Raw genomic sequence first — 20,210 nt, forward strand, 5'->3', positions numbered from 1 at the left:
ACATGGGAATGAGGTAGATGCAAGAAGACATCATTCCGAGGAGGGACTTGATGGACCTCACCTTGGCCGCGTCGGCAACCAACATCCGCTGTACCTTGCCCAGGATGGCCCTGGTCCTTTCCTCCGACGGGGAGGCCAGAAGGGACACTGTGTCGAGCTTCGCTCCCAGAAACAGTGCGTCTTGCGCGGGTACCAGGTGGGACTTGGCGTAGTTCACAGAGAATCCCAGGTCCGTGAGAAGTTGGACGGTCCTTGCCGTGTGCTCCACGGCGAGCTCCCTCGTCTTGGCTCGGATGAGCCAGTCGTCCAGGTAGGGGTAGACGTGGATCCCCTCTCGGCGCAGCTGCGCCACCACTGGTGCAAGGCACTTGGTGAATACCCTGGGTGCCGACCGTAGTCCGAAGGGAAGGGCTCTGAACTGATAGTGACGCCCTTGGACCACGAACCTGAGAAATTTTCGGTGCCCCTTTAGGATGGGAATATGGAAGTAGGCATCCTCCAAATCCAACGACGACAGGAAGTCGCCCTCCTCCAGCTGACCCAGGACGTGCTGGAGGGTGACCATCCGGAACTTCTGTGCCTTGATGAACTTGTTCAGCCGTCGTAGGTCTAGGATGGGGCGCCATCCTCCCGTCTTCTTCTTCACGAGGAAGTATCTTGAGTAAACTCCGGAGCCCCGAAGCCTCTTTGGGACGAGTTCGATGGCGCCCTTCCTGAGCATCGCCTTTACCTCCAGGGGAAGCTGAGGGACGTGAAGCTCTTTCCTGGCCACAGGGGGGACACGCGGGCACCTTCTTTGAAACTCGAGCGCGTGGCGCTGGGCCAGGGCGTCCAGCACCCAACGGTCGGTTGAGATGGACTCCCACACGCTGACGAAGCTCGCCAGCTGGCCTCCCACCGGGGTGCTTCGGTGGGGGCCCGACCCCACGGCCGGTTCAATCCTGCTTAGACGAGGCTTTGCCGCCTTGACCTCCTTGGCGACGACGGCGGGGTCCGCCTGACTTGCCTCGTCCCCTGTAAGCTTCATGAGACGACGAACGGGCCGCTTGACGGTAGGTGGAAAATCCGCCGCCGGAACCTTTGGAGGCGCCCTTGCCTCCGCCGCTCCGAAAGGGCGGCCGCCGTTGCTGGAGAACCCCGAGAGCCCGGGCCGTCTCAGTGTCCGCTTTAATGGCTTGAAGGGAATCGTCCACTGTTTTCCCAAACAGATTGTTCCCATCGAACGGCATGTCCAGGACTCTGGTCTGTACGTCTTGACGGAAGTCAGTAGCCTTGAGCCATCCACGCCGCCTAAGGCACACGCCGTTGTCCAACTGGCGAAATCCAGTGTCGGCGCTGTCCGTCGCAATCGTGATGGCGTGGTCCGACGCCACCTCACCTTCCTGCAAGATCTCCAGGGCATCCGCCCTCTTGTCGTCAGGTATGAAGTCCAGCAGGGGAGCCAGTTTGTACCACAGCTCCCTGTCGTAGCAGGCTACGATAGCCAAGGCGTTGGCCGCCTTAATCGTCGTCGCTGCAGACGAGATGACCCTGCGCCCCATCGTGTCCAATTTCTTTCCCTCGCCGTCCGGCGGGGAAGTCGACGTGGAGGCCGCACCCCCCCGCTTTCTTCCTGGCCGCCGCAGAGATGACGGAGTCCGGGGTACGGTACTTCTTCTCGTACCGGTCTCTTCTAGCCGGCGTCGTGGATGGGTTCTTGAGGAGGGCGAGGCCCTCATCCCAAATATCGTCCAGTAGAGGTACCGCGAGGACCGTCTTCCTCTTGGCCTCGCGCCGCTGATAAAGGAAACCTTCCTTCTTCTCCTCAGGGCAGAGCTGGAAGAGCTTGGATGCCCTGGCGATCATGGAGTGAAAAGATCCAATCTCGTCGGGCGGGGAAGCCCGGGTGGGAGGTGACGACGGCAGATCCTCGTCGTACACCTCGTCGTCCGTACCCGTTGCGGCCGTGTCAGTCCCCGTATCATCCCCTCGAGTCGTGGACGGGGAGGAGGGCTGAACGGGGCGCGACGGCTGAAAAGGAGGTGGAGGGTGAATCCTTCTTTTCTTAGGAGGGGGGCTGCCAGAGTGGCCTGGTTCCGGGTCCCCTGACGGGAGTGGTTCCTCCACTGGTAACGGCAGTCTCGTCCTTATCTCTGAGCATAAGGACTGTATAGCCAACAAAATGGCCACCGAGTTGTCTTGCGGCGCTGGCAGAGGGGAGTCCGACGGGCGGTCAGGGGCCCCGTCGGTACCCTCGACAATGTTGTCGTCTCCTGCGTCGGGATCCCTCCCGACGGGCTGGTCTTCTTCCACGCCAACGCCGTGGCTTAAGACCTCGATCAGTTCTTCCTCAGAGGTTGAGGCCAAATCCACAACGACCTCCTGCCCCCCCTTTTTCTTCTCCGTCGGAGGTTTCACGGGGGTCCTGTCGATGGGCATAAAAGAAGACTCCCTCTGCGGTGGCAGGGAGACTCTGAGCCCCGAGGTCGCCACCACTGGTGTAGCCTCCACAGGCTGAGCCAGGGCCGCCGCGACTGTCTCGATAGAGGCCTTGGCCGGATGGATTAAGGCTTTCACCACCTTAGGTGCGCTCACCGCCTTCCCCCTGCCTCGCTCCCCCTCCGCCTTCGAGCTCGACAGGGGCCTCTCCAGGAGCTTTGCCGGGTGCTCGGACTTCCTCTTACCCGACCCAGAGCGTTGGCTCGTGGTTGATGGTGCCGGGGAGGGAGCGCCCTGCCTGGCGCCCGTAGAGCCCGACCGTTCGGCGCTCCCGGTGCCAGCGGACTCGCGGTGCTTGGCCTTGTGTTGGACCCCCGTCGCCGGGGCGTCCTCAAAGGTCTTAGAAGACCGCTCGGATTTCTTCCTCTTCTTCTCGCCAGACGGGCTCTTCCCTTCCAGCCAGTTGACGAGACGTTGTTGGCGGTCCTTCATGGTCCGCTCCGACATGTTGCCGCAAAACGCACAGTCCTTCTCCACGTGCCTCTTGTCCTGATGTAGGCAGTAAAGACAAAAGGAGTGTTTGTCTTCCTTAAAGACATTTTGCAGCTGGCATCCAGGGCAGACCCTGAACAGCTTCCCGGGCGTCGAGCTTCCCTTCTCCTGGGCCATGTCCGAGATGGGCCTGAGAAACTTCTGGAGTCCTCCAAAAGCGTAGCTCGACGAAATCTTCACCCTTGAGGGGCGTAGACGAATCCGACACGGGTCCCCGTTGATCGGATGGAGAGTCGGTGGAGCTTGAGGCTCTTTTGACCGAAAAAACGAAGTTTTTGAGAAAAAACGTGAAAAAAATAGCACTAACGCTCGAGAGCAATAGCACGAGGATCCCAACACATGAACGTGCGGTAAAAATCTGAAGATGGCTGCCAGAGGCGGGGCTTAGGTAGAGGGCAGTCATTGGCTGTGGTCAGTATGACGCAGAGATCAGTGATTGGTTACTACTACGAAAGACAGATCAGAAACGAAACTGATACTGGTTTTTTCTTTACCGAGGATTCCCAGCCTGACGACGGGGAATATTCATGAGCATGTGAATCCATGCCAGACCCCATGCTGGAGAATGATAGTTATATCAGATATCCCTTGGAACCCTGGATGACTTGGTGCCTTCAAGCTTCAACCCTATTCTTTTAAATAGTTTGGTGGTCATGTTTCATATGTTCATCAGAAGAAGTTGTATGATCTTAATTACCCACTTGCCATGCACAGATTTAGAGAGGATCAGAACAGATGGAACGTGTGTATGTTGTCTTTCAATGTGGGGAAAATGGATTCCTGGATGAGACTGATATAGCTAGCACAGATGCTTCCAGTCCAGCCACCTCTCATAATAATTGAGGATGTTGAGACACAGGATAACTACATTTATCTGTACCATAAAAAGCCTTGTGTGAAGTCAAAAATATTGCAGGTGGAAAAAGCATAATGGAGAGGTGACACTTCCTGATTAGAGATCAGGTTTTCTAGTTGCTCAACTTTGCTAAGTTCATTGGTGGTTTTTGCCTAATGATACTCCGGGCTTGATACCAATATCATTTTAGATTATGCTCCCATATGAGGATTTGGTGCTACTCCAGCTAAGAAACCTATATTTATCAGAAACCACCCTATTGTGGGGATTGCCATCCAATTGTTGGCACAGGGGTGCTTGGGGAAAAAATTGGTTGATCTCATGCCTATTTTGCTCATGCTCCTGTTTGGGGCAGCTCTGCTCACATGTAATTCTTCTAAGGGTAGAAATAATAAGCCATGGAATTAATGGCATAATTAACCTAAATGTGAGCTCTTGTCTCACCTGGTTAGGGGTTGGTTTGCACAAATAGCTCACCTCAAAGGAATGGGGTATGTGACTGATGACAAAACCAATGAAGACAAAATCCAATTGTAAGTTCATCTTATTGAATGGTGAAGACAGCTTGCTCCGAATTTTCTTTTATTAAAATAAATATTTGGTCCCCTCACACACTTCAGGGAATTGTGCTCTAACAAACATGAAGGCTTATGATATAGTGATTGTTTTAGATATCAAAGATGTATGTAAGTTGAGGATCATGGAACTGAAATATTAATTGTTCCACCGTCTATATTCTACTACATCAGGATTATTTTCTATGGGTTTTGTACCCACGACAAATGAACAACTACTCATTCCAGAGTATTGAATGCATAAACAAAAAAAGTCAGTTGGATAAAAAATTAAGTAAAACAATACAAATTAATTCAAAAGAAATCAAAGAATACGTAAACCCATTGACATCCATGAACTTTCAAATAAATCAATGTAATTGTTTGTCATTATGGCCACAGAGCAACAGGTGTACTTGACTTATTGTTTATACAGATGCATCTCTCTAGACCTGACAAATTCAATGGATTTACTATGATGTTAACTGATGTTAGCACGTTAATGTATTCTTCTATTTATTTGTATTTTAATAGAACAAGGCACATAAAGGCCAAGCAGAACTTTTCAATACAAACTTTTGTAAGAAGAATATTTAGGATGCACATAAAAGTATCCTCAATTCTTTTTAGTTAATAATAGAACTCACACTATTAAAGAATCAAGAGTCCCAGAAGTTTGCAAACTTTCTACCTATGTAATGTAAGCAAACACTTTAAATAAATGTAAATAAAACAATAAAGATCTTAAACCGTGTCATTGCCTCTTTGTAACCATGTATCTAGAAAATCCACCTAGCCTCTTGCTGTTAAAAGCGTCATATTTTGTTCTCTCCTTGGGGGAGAGGACGATGGATTTGAGAATCATCTGCAAAATGGACACACTTAGCGCCAAGCTATGTCACTGTTTCTGAAGTGTTGGCCCCATAATCCATTCATGTTCATGGGCAGTTTTGTCAACACATAGGCCCTCATTACAAGTCAGGCGGAGGACCACGGTGCTATTAGCACCATGGTCCATGCCGGATTCCGCCATGGTGGATGGCGGAATTACCGCCCCATTCCAAGGTGAGTGGGGCGGTAATTCCCCATTCATCAGTTGCCCTTCCCCATTCCCATTTTTGCCCTATAGGGCATAATGGGGATGGGGAAGGCGATAATTACGGCACGGTAATTTACGGTGCCGTAATTAGCAGCAAGGTCGCTTAGCGCCTTGGACTTTAACGCCTGCAAAAAGCAGGCGTTAAAGTGTGAATCAGGCGTTAAGGGTTAACGGCGCCGACGGTGCCGTTAAACCCTTAACGCCTGACTTGTAATGAGGGCCATAGTCAATACTTACATTTTACAGAGTACCCAACAAAAGGCACAATCACAAATTGTCTATGTGGTAGCTGCTTCTCCTTGTGGAACTATAGTACTATTTCCTCTTTCACAATATTGCCACAATGTTGGCAGGTGGTTAGGAACAGCATTGTCTGAGAGAAGTTAAATAAGTCTGTCTTTTAGTCAGCATGTGCGTCTTCTTCCATCATCCGATCTAGTGTTTCTTGAGACTATCTGCAGCAAGAGACTAGAGGCTCATACAATGAAAAGTAGTTTAATCGTTGCTAGTAATGTTAATATCTGCCAATGCTTCCGAGCAATACACTACTTGTATCCACAAAGTCAAAAAGGTAGTAATAAACAGTCACACTTATCAATATAAGGTGACCAGAGTGTTCCATCAGGGTACACCTTAAATTCAAATTTAGGTTCAATCGAAGAAAATGTGGCACTCCAAAGCGTAGCAAACATGGATACAATACAAGCATTGGTGTTTATAGGCACCATGGTGCAAGGAGAAGAGTGCAAAGTTTCAAAGGGGGATGCGATAAGGGGTGCAGGTGTGCAATCCAATGAGAAGTAGAATAGAGCAAGGGAGAAAGCCATTGATGGGGCATGCCAGCATGTTGAGCAAGAACAAATATGAGTGAGAAAGGGTGAGAGTGAGAGAGTAAGAAAAAAAGCAAGAGTGTGAGAGGAAGGATGATAGGGGATAGGGAGAGGGGGTAAGATGGGTGGGTGGGGGAATAGAGGAGTTAAGATGGGGTAGGGTGGGGGAATAAAGGGTGTAGGCTTGGTGGTGGGGGTAAAGAGAGGTGGTAGAGTTGAGTAGAGTACGAGGGGGTAGGGTGGGTGGGGATAGAGACAGGTGGTTGAGCGGGTGGATGGGGGTAGATAGTTGGTAGGGTGGATGCAGGTAGAGAGGGGTCGGTGGGGGGCGAGAGAGTGGTGGTAGGGTGGGTGGAGAGAGTGGTGGTAGGGTGGGTGGTGCCTCCAATATCCCCCCCCATCCATCGATCATGGCTGCAAGGAAAGGCTGCAGCAGGTGACGCACTCTGGTCTCAATCTGCGTTCCAGGGGGATCTCAGATTAACCTTCTAATAAAACCCAAAATGTTCAGCACCACTGCAGAGGCCACGTGCACTGCGCCATCAGCAGATTTGCCAACGGCTCAGCGGGTTAATTCGCCTGACACAAAGACCCATAACACATACTTATGTATACTTTTTAAAAAAAAAACAAATCAATATTAGTTGTCATGCACAACATACTAAAGCCACTACAGAAAGTAAACAGGATTAGCAGCACTAATATGCACTCACATAAATACAACAGTATCTTTTTTAAAGCACTGAACAGCGCTAGTCTTCAGGGATATAGCACTCTAAATCAGATATCACAACATTATTGAGACTCTATGAACATGAAATGAACCAATCCCCCCACAAATCACTAGATGAATATTTCCAGAGACATTTTAAACCAAAATGTAACTCTTGGAGTACCTTGTCCATTTTAAATACAAAATACAGTAAAAAGCATCGATCAAGTCAAATAACTTTTTTATAACATTAAAACATGGCGGATGCCATTTTGGAAGGAAAAATGGCTGACAAATTCAACCAAAGAGTGTAAAAAGAGGTGTGGTTCGAGGGAAAATGGGTGGGAATCGGAGGAAAGTCCTATAGATTTCACTTAGCAATGGTGTTAAATGGGTGGGATACATAGCCAAACTACATAAATCCATCATCATGTGTCTTCTGCATTGAAAAGCATTACAAACCTACATTTAAAGTTCCTATTTCAAGCTCTTATGTTAAAGCTCTTAATTAATGACAATAGTTTGGCTTTATAGGTAGCACTTTCAGCACCACCAAATAACCCAAACTAAAAAGGCAACAACTGTGCAATTCAAGTTCCAGTTCTTCTAATTATGCATCTTCTAATTCTAAACAATTAATGATTTACTCACCTGTGGGGCTGATGCTAACTGTTCTCGTAATGTCCTGCTCATCAATGCAAAAGGTCTCTCTCTCATCTTTCAATTGGAAAGAAATAATATCATGCCCTGTCGTATAAACAAAAACATAAAAAAGTACTTCAATACACGGGTATACATTGTATTCAAAATAGCACATTCTCAGTAGAAAAAGTGCACTACACTTAATTTATGGATAAATGTTTAATGTGGGCAACTGAACACTTAATCACTTCTTTCATGCGTGAGCACAGAGCTCCAAAGTTAAAGCAAATGTGTGCATACGCATGCACTTAATGCATTATTAAAGGGGGGGAGAATAGCTGGAAACTGGAGAATCTCCAAAACTAAGGGAGTTTTATAAGCACCCTCATTGAAAAGAGCAACAGTGACCTTTGCATTTTGAAAGCTTGTTAGTGGTCCTCAGAACTCGCCCAAATCCATAGAGGATAATCATCCCACTAAGCTAAGATAGGCAACAGTGTGGGAACACTTAAAAGTTAAGAAACTGATCTTATAATTAACCCTTTGATTAATCAATTGAGCAACTGCTAAAGTGCAAATATATTGTGATCTGACTCATTCTGGAGGGACAGCAGGTTGCCGACTGAACATATGAATTATAACTCATCGTATGTGCTCCAAACAACCCCCTTCTTTTTGTGTTGATTTTGTTAATATACATGGCAATAAGGGTAAACAAAGAAGGGGGAGATGGGCAAACTGACGGAGCGACAATCAAATCTTGAGCCCCAAGTAACATAATTTTGGTCCTTGCAGCGTAGAATTTAAGGCAATTTGCTACCATCAATGTGCTGAAGGACCATAGCGCATTGTCCTCGGGTGCGCTAACCGATATATTTACAGATCTGCCACGCAGTTGTTTTATACAGATGGAAAAACAGCAGACATGGAAAAGGCTTGTGGAACTCCACCGCTGCTTTGCAGGCAGATGACGCAAAAGTCCCCAATCTCATCAACTTCACACATTATGTTAGAAAAGGGTTGAACCACTCCACGGACTAGCAAGAGAGAGGGGCAACTCAGGTAATATGGTCCGATTGATGAACATTATCCAAGGCTACATAAAATAGAGAACGAAACCCCTGGTCTTCGTGCCCCAGGAAGCCATCCACAACTGTGATAAGGGCAGGACTGAGTGGAACAATGCCTAGCATGGAAGCACAAATGGAGACTATCATGGACGTTGCATTTTTACCAAATGTTTTCCAACTGTAGTGCAATCATTTCCTCTAAGCGTTTAAGCTATACACAGAATTCCTGCAAGTAGGAAAAAAGTGTTCAGGCTAAAGCGTCATGTGATGGCTTCCTCTACAGAGTAGTAAGGATGGTCTGTTTATGAGGCAAAGAGGCTGTCCCAGAGGAGAGGGAAATATTGTCAACAACAATTTGTGAGAAACCTGAAGGTGTCTCACTTACTAGTCCCCCTGGATCTGTCAATCAGGTGGCCAGGACATGGCCATTGCTATTGGATCCAGTTCCTGGGGGTGGACCAGTGTGGGAGGATCATCTGGATCATCTCCACTCTTTATAACACCTTTTCCCCATCCTTTCACGTGGGATACTCAGAAACTCTACCCTCCCCCCTTTTCTGATACAAACACTTTTGCACACCACGAAAGAAGACGGACAAACAACAGAGCCGTTTATCTGACATGTCCCACCACAAGGGTCAGGCAACGTCAGGCAATTGACCAGAATTGCACACACCTGATGGCCCTTTCCCTTCCCCACTAGGATAAAAGGTGGAGAACAAGAGCACAATACGAGCATGGCAGACCGCACGACGAGAGAGCTAACTCAGCACAGCAGTTCAAGAGAAAGATGGCGCGAATTGAGAAGGTCACAAGGAGAGAAGCAATCTTGCCCTTTCCAAGCCAGACCTGTGAAACCTCCACAGCAGGAATCGTAAGACTGCAAACAGTAGCCAGCGTGTGTTGCAGCAGATGTCAACGGTACACAGGGCTTTACTCCGCTGATAACCAAGCCAGGGAGAGATGCTTGCCACCGTGGTACTGGCCTTCATTTCAGAGACAAGAAAAGCCAAGCCGTTCATCACAGCCAGTGAGTTGAGGGGGAGCCGATAAGAAACCGAACTGTGTTGAACAAAAGTAGCAAGCGGCTAATTGGAGAAGGTACAAAGAGCTGTTGATATGAAAGGGGGAAACCAGCTACAGAGGAGTCGGGCACCATGTGGGTGCTCACTTGGAAACTCTGGGCAGCTACCCTATTTCTGAAACTACAGTTACCAGAAGGCCTTAGGAAAGGTGCAAAAGGGGTCAAAGTGGTCATACAGGGGTCTCGTAAAATCCTTTGTACAGTCGAATGTCTTTGACCGACAGATGATTGTGAAGCTAAGAAAAGTAAATCTCGCATCATAAGAACTGTTCAAGAAACTGTGTGATTTGCAAAGTTGGCAAGAGTTAACCCAAGCTGATGAAAAGGGGCGAAGCCTGAAGTCCCAATGAACATTGTGTTGATAAGAGTGAACCCGGCAGAGGGATGTCCACAATAAACTGTTTAAAAAGATATTAAGCCTTGCGAATTTCACAGAAGAGATTGCGTTAAAAGCCGTAGTGAACCCGACAGAGGGAAGGCAAGCATCAGAGAATGGTATGAGCCTGGAAGAGGAGGATCCAGGGGTGAGAAGCCATCACCCCACCAACACGTGAATGTAACAGAAACATCTTTTGAATACAAGCCAGGTTGAACCTGACGGAGAGAGGCTGATGTTCGAGAGGGGTCTGAGCCCGGAAGAGGGGGGGAACAGTGAAGAAATATCACCTCCAGAACAATCAGGAAAGAACTGTTGTTTATTATTTGTACACACCATCAGACCCTCAGAAGCAAGAAAGTTAACCACCAAAGGTACTGATATTGCAAGGAACTTTTTTGGTGGATCCGAGCCTGGAAGAGGGTGATCCAGTGGTGGAAAGGTATCACCCAACGCACAAGCGGAAAGGCACTTTGGTTTGTTATTTTTGGAATATATCAGGTCCTCGGAGGCAATAGACTTTTTATAGAAAAGAGACTTAACCACCGAAGGCCCTGATAGCCGAGAGCGGAACTGTTAGCTCGTGCTGGGGAAGCTCGAGCGTGTGCTGTCCTCAGGAGTCCCGCCTTGTTTTGTGGTCAAAACGTGGGGAAGGTAGACCCCCAGCTACCACATCCTGACTTATCATTTGTGAACACTTCTTTCTTTCTTCTGAACCTTATCCCACACTCTTTGTTTGCATCTAGCGTAAAGATTGGCAATACGTTTTTCTCAGTATAGGCCCTCTTATTTTCGGACTGCCTTATTATTGTTTGATGGTTGTAGCTTCAAGGACGGCATTTCACCAAAATGCTAGGGGTAGCGATAGTGACATCACACGACCCTTGACCTCTGATGGCATCACAGTTAATGGGAAGCAATAGAACATGGCCTTTCACCCCTTTAATAAGTCTAGCATTTATTGTATAGAATTCCAGAAACACAAATTTTTTGTTATTCCTATTCCTTCTTATTTAGGGTCACTGCTCAAAGTGTTACACTTGTGGAACCCCCCTGTTTTTTTGAGCGGCCTCAACAGAAATGCCAGCCACTCCAAAAACAAAGAGCCACATGGCACTGGCCACAGCCCAGGAGCTTCAATGTAAAAAAGAAAAAAAATGTTTTTTTTTTTTCCTAGGGGTAGCAAGAGAGACCTCAGGGGTTGCAGGTGCGACCCCTGGCAACCCCCAAATTACATATTGTGCAGCTTGCTCCCATCTTAGATTTAGGTTTAGATTAGTCGTTTTTCCAACCCGCATATACAGTTTAATAAACACCCTTGAACTGTGATCACTTGTGTCTGTCTTTACTGTTGCACAATGAGTTCCTTACAAATAACTAGGTCTAAAATGGCAACATGTTCTTTGGATGCCAGAGAAGGGAAAGGATCTTCCGGACTGCAGGTTCAACAAAGCACTGCATGTGAAGGGAAGGTGTGACCCTTACCTGCTGAATAAGGCAATATTTCATTTAGGGTTTCTGAGTAGGTCAAAACTGGCTGAAATCAATTCTACATTCTTGCATCTGCGACTAATGATCTACAGGGGGACAAGCAGAATGCTGACTATTGAAAAAAAGACCTGTAAGGTTGTAAACAATGACTCACACGAAGTCTCAATTTTCCTGGGAATGGTTAAGGTTTTCCCATCTTCTCAGAGTTATTTCCTCCCACACCTTGACTGAATGGGGGTGGGAGTAGGATTCCTCTCTCAAGGTTATGAAAGGTCCTCTTCAATGTGGACATTAAGGTTTGTGCAAAGCGCTCGATCTAAACAATTACCTTTAAAATACAGTGACAGTATATTGAGGGCAGAACCGTATTAGCATATTTTGACAGGTATTCAGATTTGGTATATCCATGCATCTGTTATGTAACACAGCATAACATAACACGTGTATCTGAAGAGCACACATTCACTCAAGACAGATAACAGGCAATAAAAGTCACCAATGACTAAAATATGTGGTGAAGATCTTAAACTTGGAGGGATATGTGTGGGACGTGTGTAAACAAAACATTAGGAGCATATCAACAAACCTGAAATGGGGATAGTTGCGTTTTCTCTGATTTCTTCAGCAATGAAGAGGGAAAAAGGTTCTTCTTTCCTCAAAGAAATTCCCACATTGAAAAAAGAAAGGCATGGACAAAAAGTTAACCAACTATTACGTGTTTCAGAAAGAAAACTAATTGTAACATGTATTCCTTGTAGAACACATGTTTTCCCTACACTGTTCTTCCCAAGAGATAACCAAGCAGGTTGTGTGCCTGTGCCCACGATTCATTGCCATTGTTTACAAAGGTCACTGGGTTAACCTCTTCACATTACTTTTGGACACATTCACTATTGAAAAGGGGAGATGCACCTTTCAGAACACATTCTGTATATAATTTTCTGTACAGTGGACATCTTTAGCCCTGTCAGATCAAGATGTTTTTTAGTAGGACTGCTATAAAAATGAAAAGATTTTTGGCACTGGGCCTGTTTGGTAGACATACAGATCTGATGACATGTAAACAAAGTATCTTTTTAGTCTCCATAGGGACCCATTTGTTCCCAAATGATAACCACAATGATAAATATATTTTTATTTGATCCAATAAAAATGTTTACAACCTTAACCAAAATTAATTCTTGTTTGGGACTAACAAGCCGACATGCATCCGTTTTGATGTACAGTCACAGTTCATCACCATTTGGGAAAATTAATCTTTCAAATAGTATCAGTGGGAAAGTTCGAACCACTTTAATATCACTGGTAAAGTGAGTGGGTGTGTGTAGTGTATTTGGCGTTAGGAGAGGACAGATGCCAAACAGTATTCTTCACCTGCACTTAGATAGCGATTCTTTTCCCTTCCTTCACTGTCCCGGGGGAGGTTCAGATCCAGGTTTTCTTCTTTCTTTATGCGGAATACCTCATCGAAATTGGTTATTGCACTGCCTGTTCCATAAAGACAAAAGTTCATGATTTTGACACACTGCACATTATTGTGGTTCAGCTTCAGGCTCTTATAACATGTGTGCCTGTGCTCCACATTTCATTCGGACTATAGGCTTAAGTGGCTGTTTTAATGGAAAGCAGACACTCCCTGTTTCTCTGTACACCGTTAAGAACCTGAAACATTCTAACACATAATAAATAAATCAGTTACACCCGTAATGTGAGAGTCAAAGGACAAAAGTGAAAAATAAATCTAAGTTAAACAAGAAAGAAATTGACATAATGCTCTTGCAAAGCCAATAGTTTTGGCCTATTAAAATTAAGAGGTTAGTATTTTTCTGTAAAGCTTCCACTGGAAAAAATGTCGCCCTTCGACACTTACACCAGACCTATTGTTTTGCCAATGCTGAGGACTGTAAATTTGGTCGGTCTTCAAGAGAATTTCCAATGCTTCATGTCATAATGTCTGCCTTACTGTGGAGCTCTGTTTGCTCTCGAACCTTATTGGGGATTTAACTTCTCTGAAAGCACCTATCATGCCTTCTCTAGAAATCAGCCCGGTCTCCTTAGCTTACCAATGAAACTGTGTTTGGATTAGACATTGCTGTTTTTCCTCATGTAAAGCATGTTATATTGTCACACAGGATGGAATGAAAGGGGTGACTGAAGAGAGTTGAGTGAGCGGACAGTGTAGTAGGAATAAACCTCCTCATCACAGGTTTTAAGTATTTTAGAGGTCGTTTTCTACTTACCAATCTGTTCTACTTTGGAAGAGTATGTGGAGTTCAATAGATAAATTCAATTATCATATGATTATTTAGCAAAAGTGATGCACAATCCTTACCTTCCACCCCTCCAGCGGCTTTCCAAAACTTCATGAAGAGAGTTACGCCAGGGGTGCTCAAGTGCTTTTTGTGGTGGGGAAGACTGTCCAAGGAAAGGGCTAGTGGGACATTTTTTGTTTTATAAATTAGAAAAAAATAGGCATTTTGAGGTACACTTACTATTATATGGTCGTATTATAAGGGTCGAAGACTTGGCCTCTACATGAAAATAAGAGATGGAACAGAGGGCTCTTTATAGGATGAATTAAAAGAGCTGATGTTGAGAAATTCGATGAGGTTATTTATATATCTGAAGACTAAGCGTGAATTGTATCTATTGGAAGTAAATGTACAGAGTGACGCAGTACTATCCAGGATTAAATCTAGAATGCGGATTGGTATAATATTATGGATGACATGGATCTCTCTAGACTGTCCCTCTATAAAGAGCCGCTATCCCAATATACGAATCGGAGAAGCATTGGACCTTATCAGAAGCAATTGCCCTCTGAGAAAATATGTTCATGGTACCTTAGATTTCGATTGAATTGCCTTCACAACTTGACATTATAGGATCTAGATGAGGCATTCAAAGGAATGAGCGTACATGTAGGCTGTGCAAAACCTCATATATACAAACACTTTACCATCTCATAATGAAATGGTCAGATGTCCCATAATGAAATTCCCAGATGTCTTGCATAGAAGGATTTATTTTTTATTTAGGGAAGTTTGTACATTCCACAGCCACTGTTATCCCAAGTAATGTATGGTCTAGAATAATAGAAGAAAGGCAGAATTCGATATTTGTGTCTGTAGTTGCATTTCTTAAAGATGTTTTTAAAAAATTGGCATGGACTAAAAGTAAAATTTGTAATGCTGCACTTTATGGATGATGTGATAACTTTTTAGAAATGTTAAGCATATTTTATTCTTATTTTATTGATAGAACGGATTTAATGCTAAATTTGCATTGTGTATGAAATTGCTGGTTTGTTTTAATCTTACGCATGCATTTGTTAAATTGTGATTCTTAATTGTGTACGGTTTGATATAAATCATAAACACAAATAAAAGAATGAAAAACATTAATTTCATTGTTTCTATATTTAACTTTACAATTTGTATTGTATCTTATTAGAAATGTAGCATTTTTCTCTGAACAAATGTGAAATGCTTTATAGAAACATAATGAAAACATTCCACTTTGTAGGTTACAAAAGAGTGCTCCAGGGCTGTTTGCAATATAAATAATTCCTATAGGTATGACCCTGCACCCAGAATTTACCTATGGCAGGTATCTATATGCAAGTTCAATATCTGCCTTTGTCAGTTTGAAGAAAGCAGAAAGGTTGCATGCATGGCAAGGAGGCGGCGTAGGCTATTTTGAGTTACAAAGTGAGGGGAGAGCAGAGGCATATTAATTAACACAAACATGCCTTTGTATAATGGTGGGTGAAGTTCAGTAGGAACACCCACACAGGAACGATGCCTGCACAGCATTGTGTGTCATGTTTTATATTAGACAATCTATTCTCAGAATATGGTGTTCGCCCAAAATCACAAGGCTGCTGTACAATAATACATTCATTTTCCAGTGCTGATTGCTTCAAATCCTCCCCATGGCATTGGCGGACAGTGCATTTTTTAAATGGTGGGGCGCAAGTGTTTTGCACAAATATACAACAGTGACCGAGAGTAGTGAGGGAGCCTAAACCTTACATGGGGGTAGGCAGAGTCCACACCAAGAACAATTTTACAATAATGGCTTAACATGGTGCATTTTACAGCACTATTTCTATAACAAATGGTGTAACTTGCACAGTTTGCATTCAGTTTTGCAGCAGAATTCATGAAAGAAATCCAACAAATGGAAGTCACCAACAATGCACAGGAGATTTTTCCAACATATTTTCGTACATGATGGCTGTGCCCATGCTAGCTGCACTAATATATGCCAGTATTCACATATATATGACCATACTCATATTTCCTTTGCACATAATGCCAAAAGAAAATACGTCCATGTTGGCTCTGCCAGTATAGGTCAGTCATCCTACGTAAGAACATATTCCTGTTGGCTTTGCATGTACAAATGCCGTCGCACAGTTATAAAGTACATCCAGACTGGTTGCAATACTCTAAGCCAGTCTAGCCACATAGTCACACATCAAAACTTTGATGCCCATTAACAAATGCTATGACAAAACCATTCCAGGTATATATTGCAAGAAAATATTTTCAGACTGGTTTGAGGAGTCAGAAAGGTGAGACGGACACAAAGGTATAGTTTTCTCAAAATGTGCATTTTTTTTATTAAATAGAAAGGGGTAAGATAAACACATATCTTTCCCTATCCTAACAAGGATGGCCCTGCCTGGCAAACTAAAACTAAAGAAAATGACCAAGTGTCCAAAGGTATCTGACTCTCACACTTACACACAACAAAATTATGCAAGGGATGTTTGGCATTTGTCAAGTCCACAAAATAACATAACAATTCAAACTCAAAGGTTTTAGAAAGTACTCTTTGTGACCAGGGTTGGACCACCTTCCCCTGGATCAATTCAGGAATACCTTGAGAAAGGTTTGGATTCAATACATTTCTATGCAATAACAAAGTTCTGTTCAACGTAGCAAAAAAAGTATTTTCCATTCACTGTATTCTTCCACTTGGCAAAGAAAATGTCTCCTTCACAAATGCTTAGTTGCAAATCAAAACAACTGTTAATTTTCCACAGTCTTCTGCTTAACAACGTAAATGTTTCTTCGTCATAAAATAAGTTCATAAATCAAAGTACTTCTTCTTTTTGAAAGGCCAAGTACTCCAAACACTTGTCAGGATAGAACAGCAATTCAACGGTTCAAAGGAAAAGAAATCAACAAGTTTTTTTCCGACAGGTCTTGTTACCACAACTACAGTACTTCAAATTATCTTCTTCTTTCCTGGTTCACTCACCTGCCTGGATCAACTACCACTGGTCCCTTTACTGGTATACTCACCTGCAAGCTACTACAATTATGTTCAGTGGTAATGCTTGTTCCAAGATTCTCCACACCAACATCCCATGTGAGGAGGCTTGAACAATAACTGCTTCTCTTGATAGTCTCTTGTCAAAGTGGGTTGGAGATCTTCCCAAATTGGTATTCCATCAAAGGGAAGTGGTGCCCTTGTTGTCTTTGAATTATTCTTCTATAGCCGTTTGGCTGCTGGAAATGCGGGTTACAAATCCCCCAACTGACATCCCTTATCAGGAATATTGCACCGTGGATGCCTTTGTCTTATTTCAATTGTTCAGTATTCAAAATCATTAGTCCTATTTAAAAGGTCTAACTCGGAGTGCCGGGGGTTGCCTGGCAGTTCAGGACAACTCGCTGGTCTTTGCGTCTCTGGTTCTCTCGCGGGTACTGCAGAGGTTCGCCTCAAGTCTGCCTGTACTGCTGCCAGCTCCGGTATGACTGCCGCGAAAAGCGCAGCCCTCCTGGGAAGCCTTGGCAGCTCTGTGCGGTGTACAGTCCCGCTTCTCGCCTGTAGCAGTTCAGAACATGTTGCGAGTTCTTCTCCCACATGGCACAGCTTTCCCCAGCGCCGCTTCCAGCTGCGCCTTCTCTGCATTGCCATGCTGCTTCTCTCCTGTTGGCCTCTGCCACTGTTTCTTCTGCTTCGCCCGCATCTAATTCTGCTGCTGCTTCTACCACTTCATCAGTCTCCTCCTCCCACCTGAAACTCTGACCGGTTTTTAAATTTCCTGCTCAGATGCTTCTTGTTACTGTTGTGTGTGTTACCCACATCATCTGGTTTACCAGGTCTTCATTAAATAATTACAGGAGACAGCCTGCATGTCTGAACTCCTTTATTCTTCCAGCATAACTGCCCCTTCCCATTCCAATCCTTCCCAAGTCCTATTCATCAAACATTCCACATTCTATTCAGCTGCAACACCTCCCCCTTGCTTATCACAGAAGTTCATTCTCTCCATCAGTCTGGCCAGACCACCTCTACATTTGCTCAATGAGGCATAAGGGCTTTCGGATAGTCCTTTGAGGATGACCACTACCAAGCAAACAAGGTGGCGAATGTCCAGAGTCTTTAAGTGACAGGGGAACAACAAGTTCTTCACTCCTCCTTTCCGCCTACAGGTCTCTACTTGAGTCATTCTGCGATATGAGACCCCAAGGTTCCTCATTTCTCCCTCCCTCAGATGTTTCTTCTTCCAACTCGCCCTGGAACATTGCCTGGAAGAGAAAATCATCTCCTGTCTCTACACTATCCCTTTTCACCACAGTTGCTATGGGCCTTTTGACAGCCATCACTGTTAGTGACTCTGGCTCATGACTGGATTCCATTTTCCTTTGTTGTTTCTGCCTGCTTATTACAGATTCACTTTCACTCGCTGGAATCTGAGTTCCCTCAACTCTCCTCTTTCGAGTTATCCAATCTACATTGGCCTGCAGCTTTCTTCCTTCCATATCCATGTCCATGTCCCCCCCATTTTCGACATGCTTCATGACTAGGTCTTTTCTTTGGTTCGCTTTTATTGCTTCGACACATCCTAGCTGGGACGGACACATTTCCAGACAGCCATTATCACTAGGTTGTCTGTTAACTCTCTCCCAGTACGATTCCCCATCAGGAAATCTCACTATGCCACACCTTCTTTTTGGTAGCATTTGTGCCCCGAGTCCCCACTTCTTCAATGATGAGACCCCTTCCTTGCACATAATCCAGAAATGATTTCTCTGGCCACATCTCATACACATCCAACCAAGCTGGACATCTATCTCGGTGTGGGAAATCCAATCCACATCTAGAACACCTCTTTCCCAGTCGACTCCTGCCTTTACCATTCCATGCTCCTTGTCGGGAGAACAGGCTTGAACATTGAGATTGCCTCGGTCTATTAGACCTGACACCAGCAATGACAGTCCACTCATTTCTGTTTTCCACCTCGGCCACTTGTTTTTCAGTTCTTTCATACACTTGTGCCAATTACAGGACTTCCTTCAATGGGAGAGGCACTCTCAAAAGATGTCTTCGAAGTTCTGATGACATACACCCTTCAATGATTCTCAGCCCGATCGCTTCATCATCACTAAAGTTTGTGAATTCACAATATGTCGCCTTTCCTTTTAACCGTAATGCAAACTGGGCAATTGTTTCGTGTGGACTCTGTGTGCACTGGTTAAATGCATACCGTTCATAATCCCGATTGGAAGGGACCACCAAATGTTCAGCAACAGCAGAGACCAATTGCTGATACGTTGTTCTTTCTTGAACCGGAATGCCCTTTATCACATTTTTCACCTCCTTTCCTACCAGATTAACAAATATATCAATTTTATTTGAGGCATCCTGGTTTCCTGCTACTTTCAAAAAGTTCTCAAATTCCTCCATCCATTCCTGCCTCCGTTGCCCCTGATCTTCATGTGGCTCAAGCATAAATGGGTCAGGACAATATAAATAATTCACCAGAACCCCCCCATCATACTGTGCTGATCTTGTATCCTCACTTGCATTATTCAGGGACATGATTACCCACCTCTCGCAGTTACTTCACTCTTTTCCTCTAACCGCAATTACCTAATGATGCACACTGTTATTGCCCCTGTTGCCTGATTGCATAAGGTTATACACTTTATTTTGCGCACTTCCCTCATTATTTGTTGAGCAGTTCAACTTCTACTGCTGTTGCATTGGCTAATGCAGGAACAACTTTTGGCTTTTCTATCTGTGCACCTTAGCCCCCTTGCATATGTAATCTTTCTCAACTATGCATGCACAGTGATCAAACCTTTGATGTCCATTGGTTAATATGCACTATGTATTATGCTATTGTGCACGATGCAAGGAAGGCACAGGGCATCAGTGTATCACTTTAGAGCTTCAAATATTTCTCAAGATTTGTGTACTCTTTGTTATTTAACATTCCTTTCTCTATTCATATCTCTCAGATGGCATATTTATCTTGAGGATCAATGTTCAGTGTCTTGACTGACATGCTAGACAACACTGTTCACCATAAGACTAGTCAAGATTGGTCTTTTGTCACGAATTCCCTATTGAGTTTGCTGGGCCCATGTGCCAGCCTAATTCCTTACTCCTTATTTGCTCTGTCAAGATTCCTCTTAGTCTCTTAGTTGTTATTGCTGGTTTGAATTGGTATTTTTTTTTTCGTTGATGTAATGCAGCGCTATTGGCGTTGCTGTGTTGGTG

At 44.6% G+C, this 20,210-nt stretch overlaps 1 protein-coding gene across 4 annotated transcripts in view; it reads right to left on the reverse strand.

The window, feature by feature from the left end:
• Positions 1–20,210, reverse strand: part of LOC138513913 (zinc finger protein 699-like) — a 172,475-nt gene that overhangs the window by 89,821 nt on the left and 62,444 nt on the right. For 2 of the 4 annotated variants that reach the window (XM_069629053.1, XM_069629056.1), the window contains exons 4-6: positions 13,059–13,172; positions 12,271–12,333; positions 7,673–7,768 (exon numbers count right to left, since the gene is read on the reverse strand). In XM_069629053.1, the coding sequence (XP_069485154.1) occupies positions 7,673–7,768; positions 12,271–12,333; positions 13,059–13,172 (273 nt within the window). The remainder of the gene's footprint in view (positions 1–7,672; positions 7,769–12,270; positions 12,334–13,058; positions 13,173–20,210) is intronic. The other 2 variants (XM_069629054.1, XM_069629055.1) reach the window with 2 other exon arrangements.

Source organism: Ambystoma mexicanum, chromosome 12 (assembly GCF_040938575.1).
Source record: "Ambystoma mexicanum isolate Mex_15411 chromosome 12, UKY_AmexF1_1, whole genome shotgun sequence".
In the NCBI taxonomy this organism is placed as follows: domain Eukaryota; kingdom Metazoa; phylum Chordata; class Amphibia; order Caudata; family Ambystomatidae; genus Ambystoma; species Ambystoma mexicanum.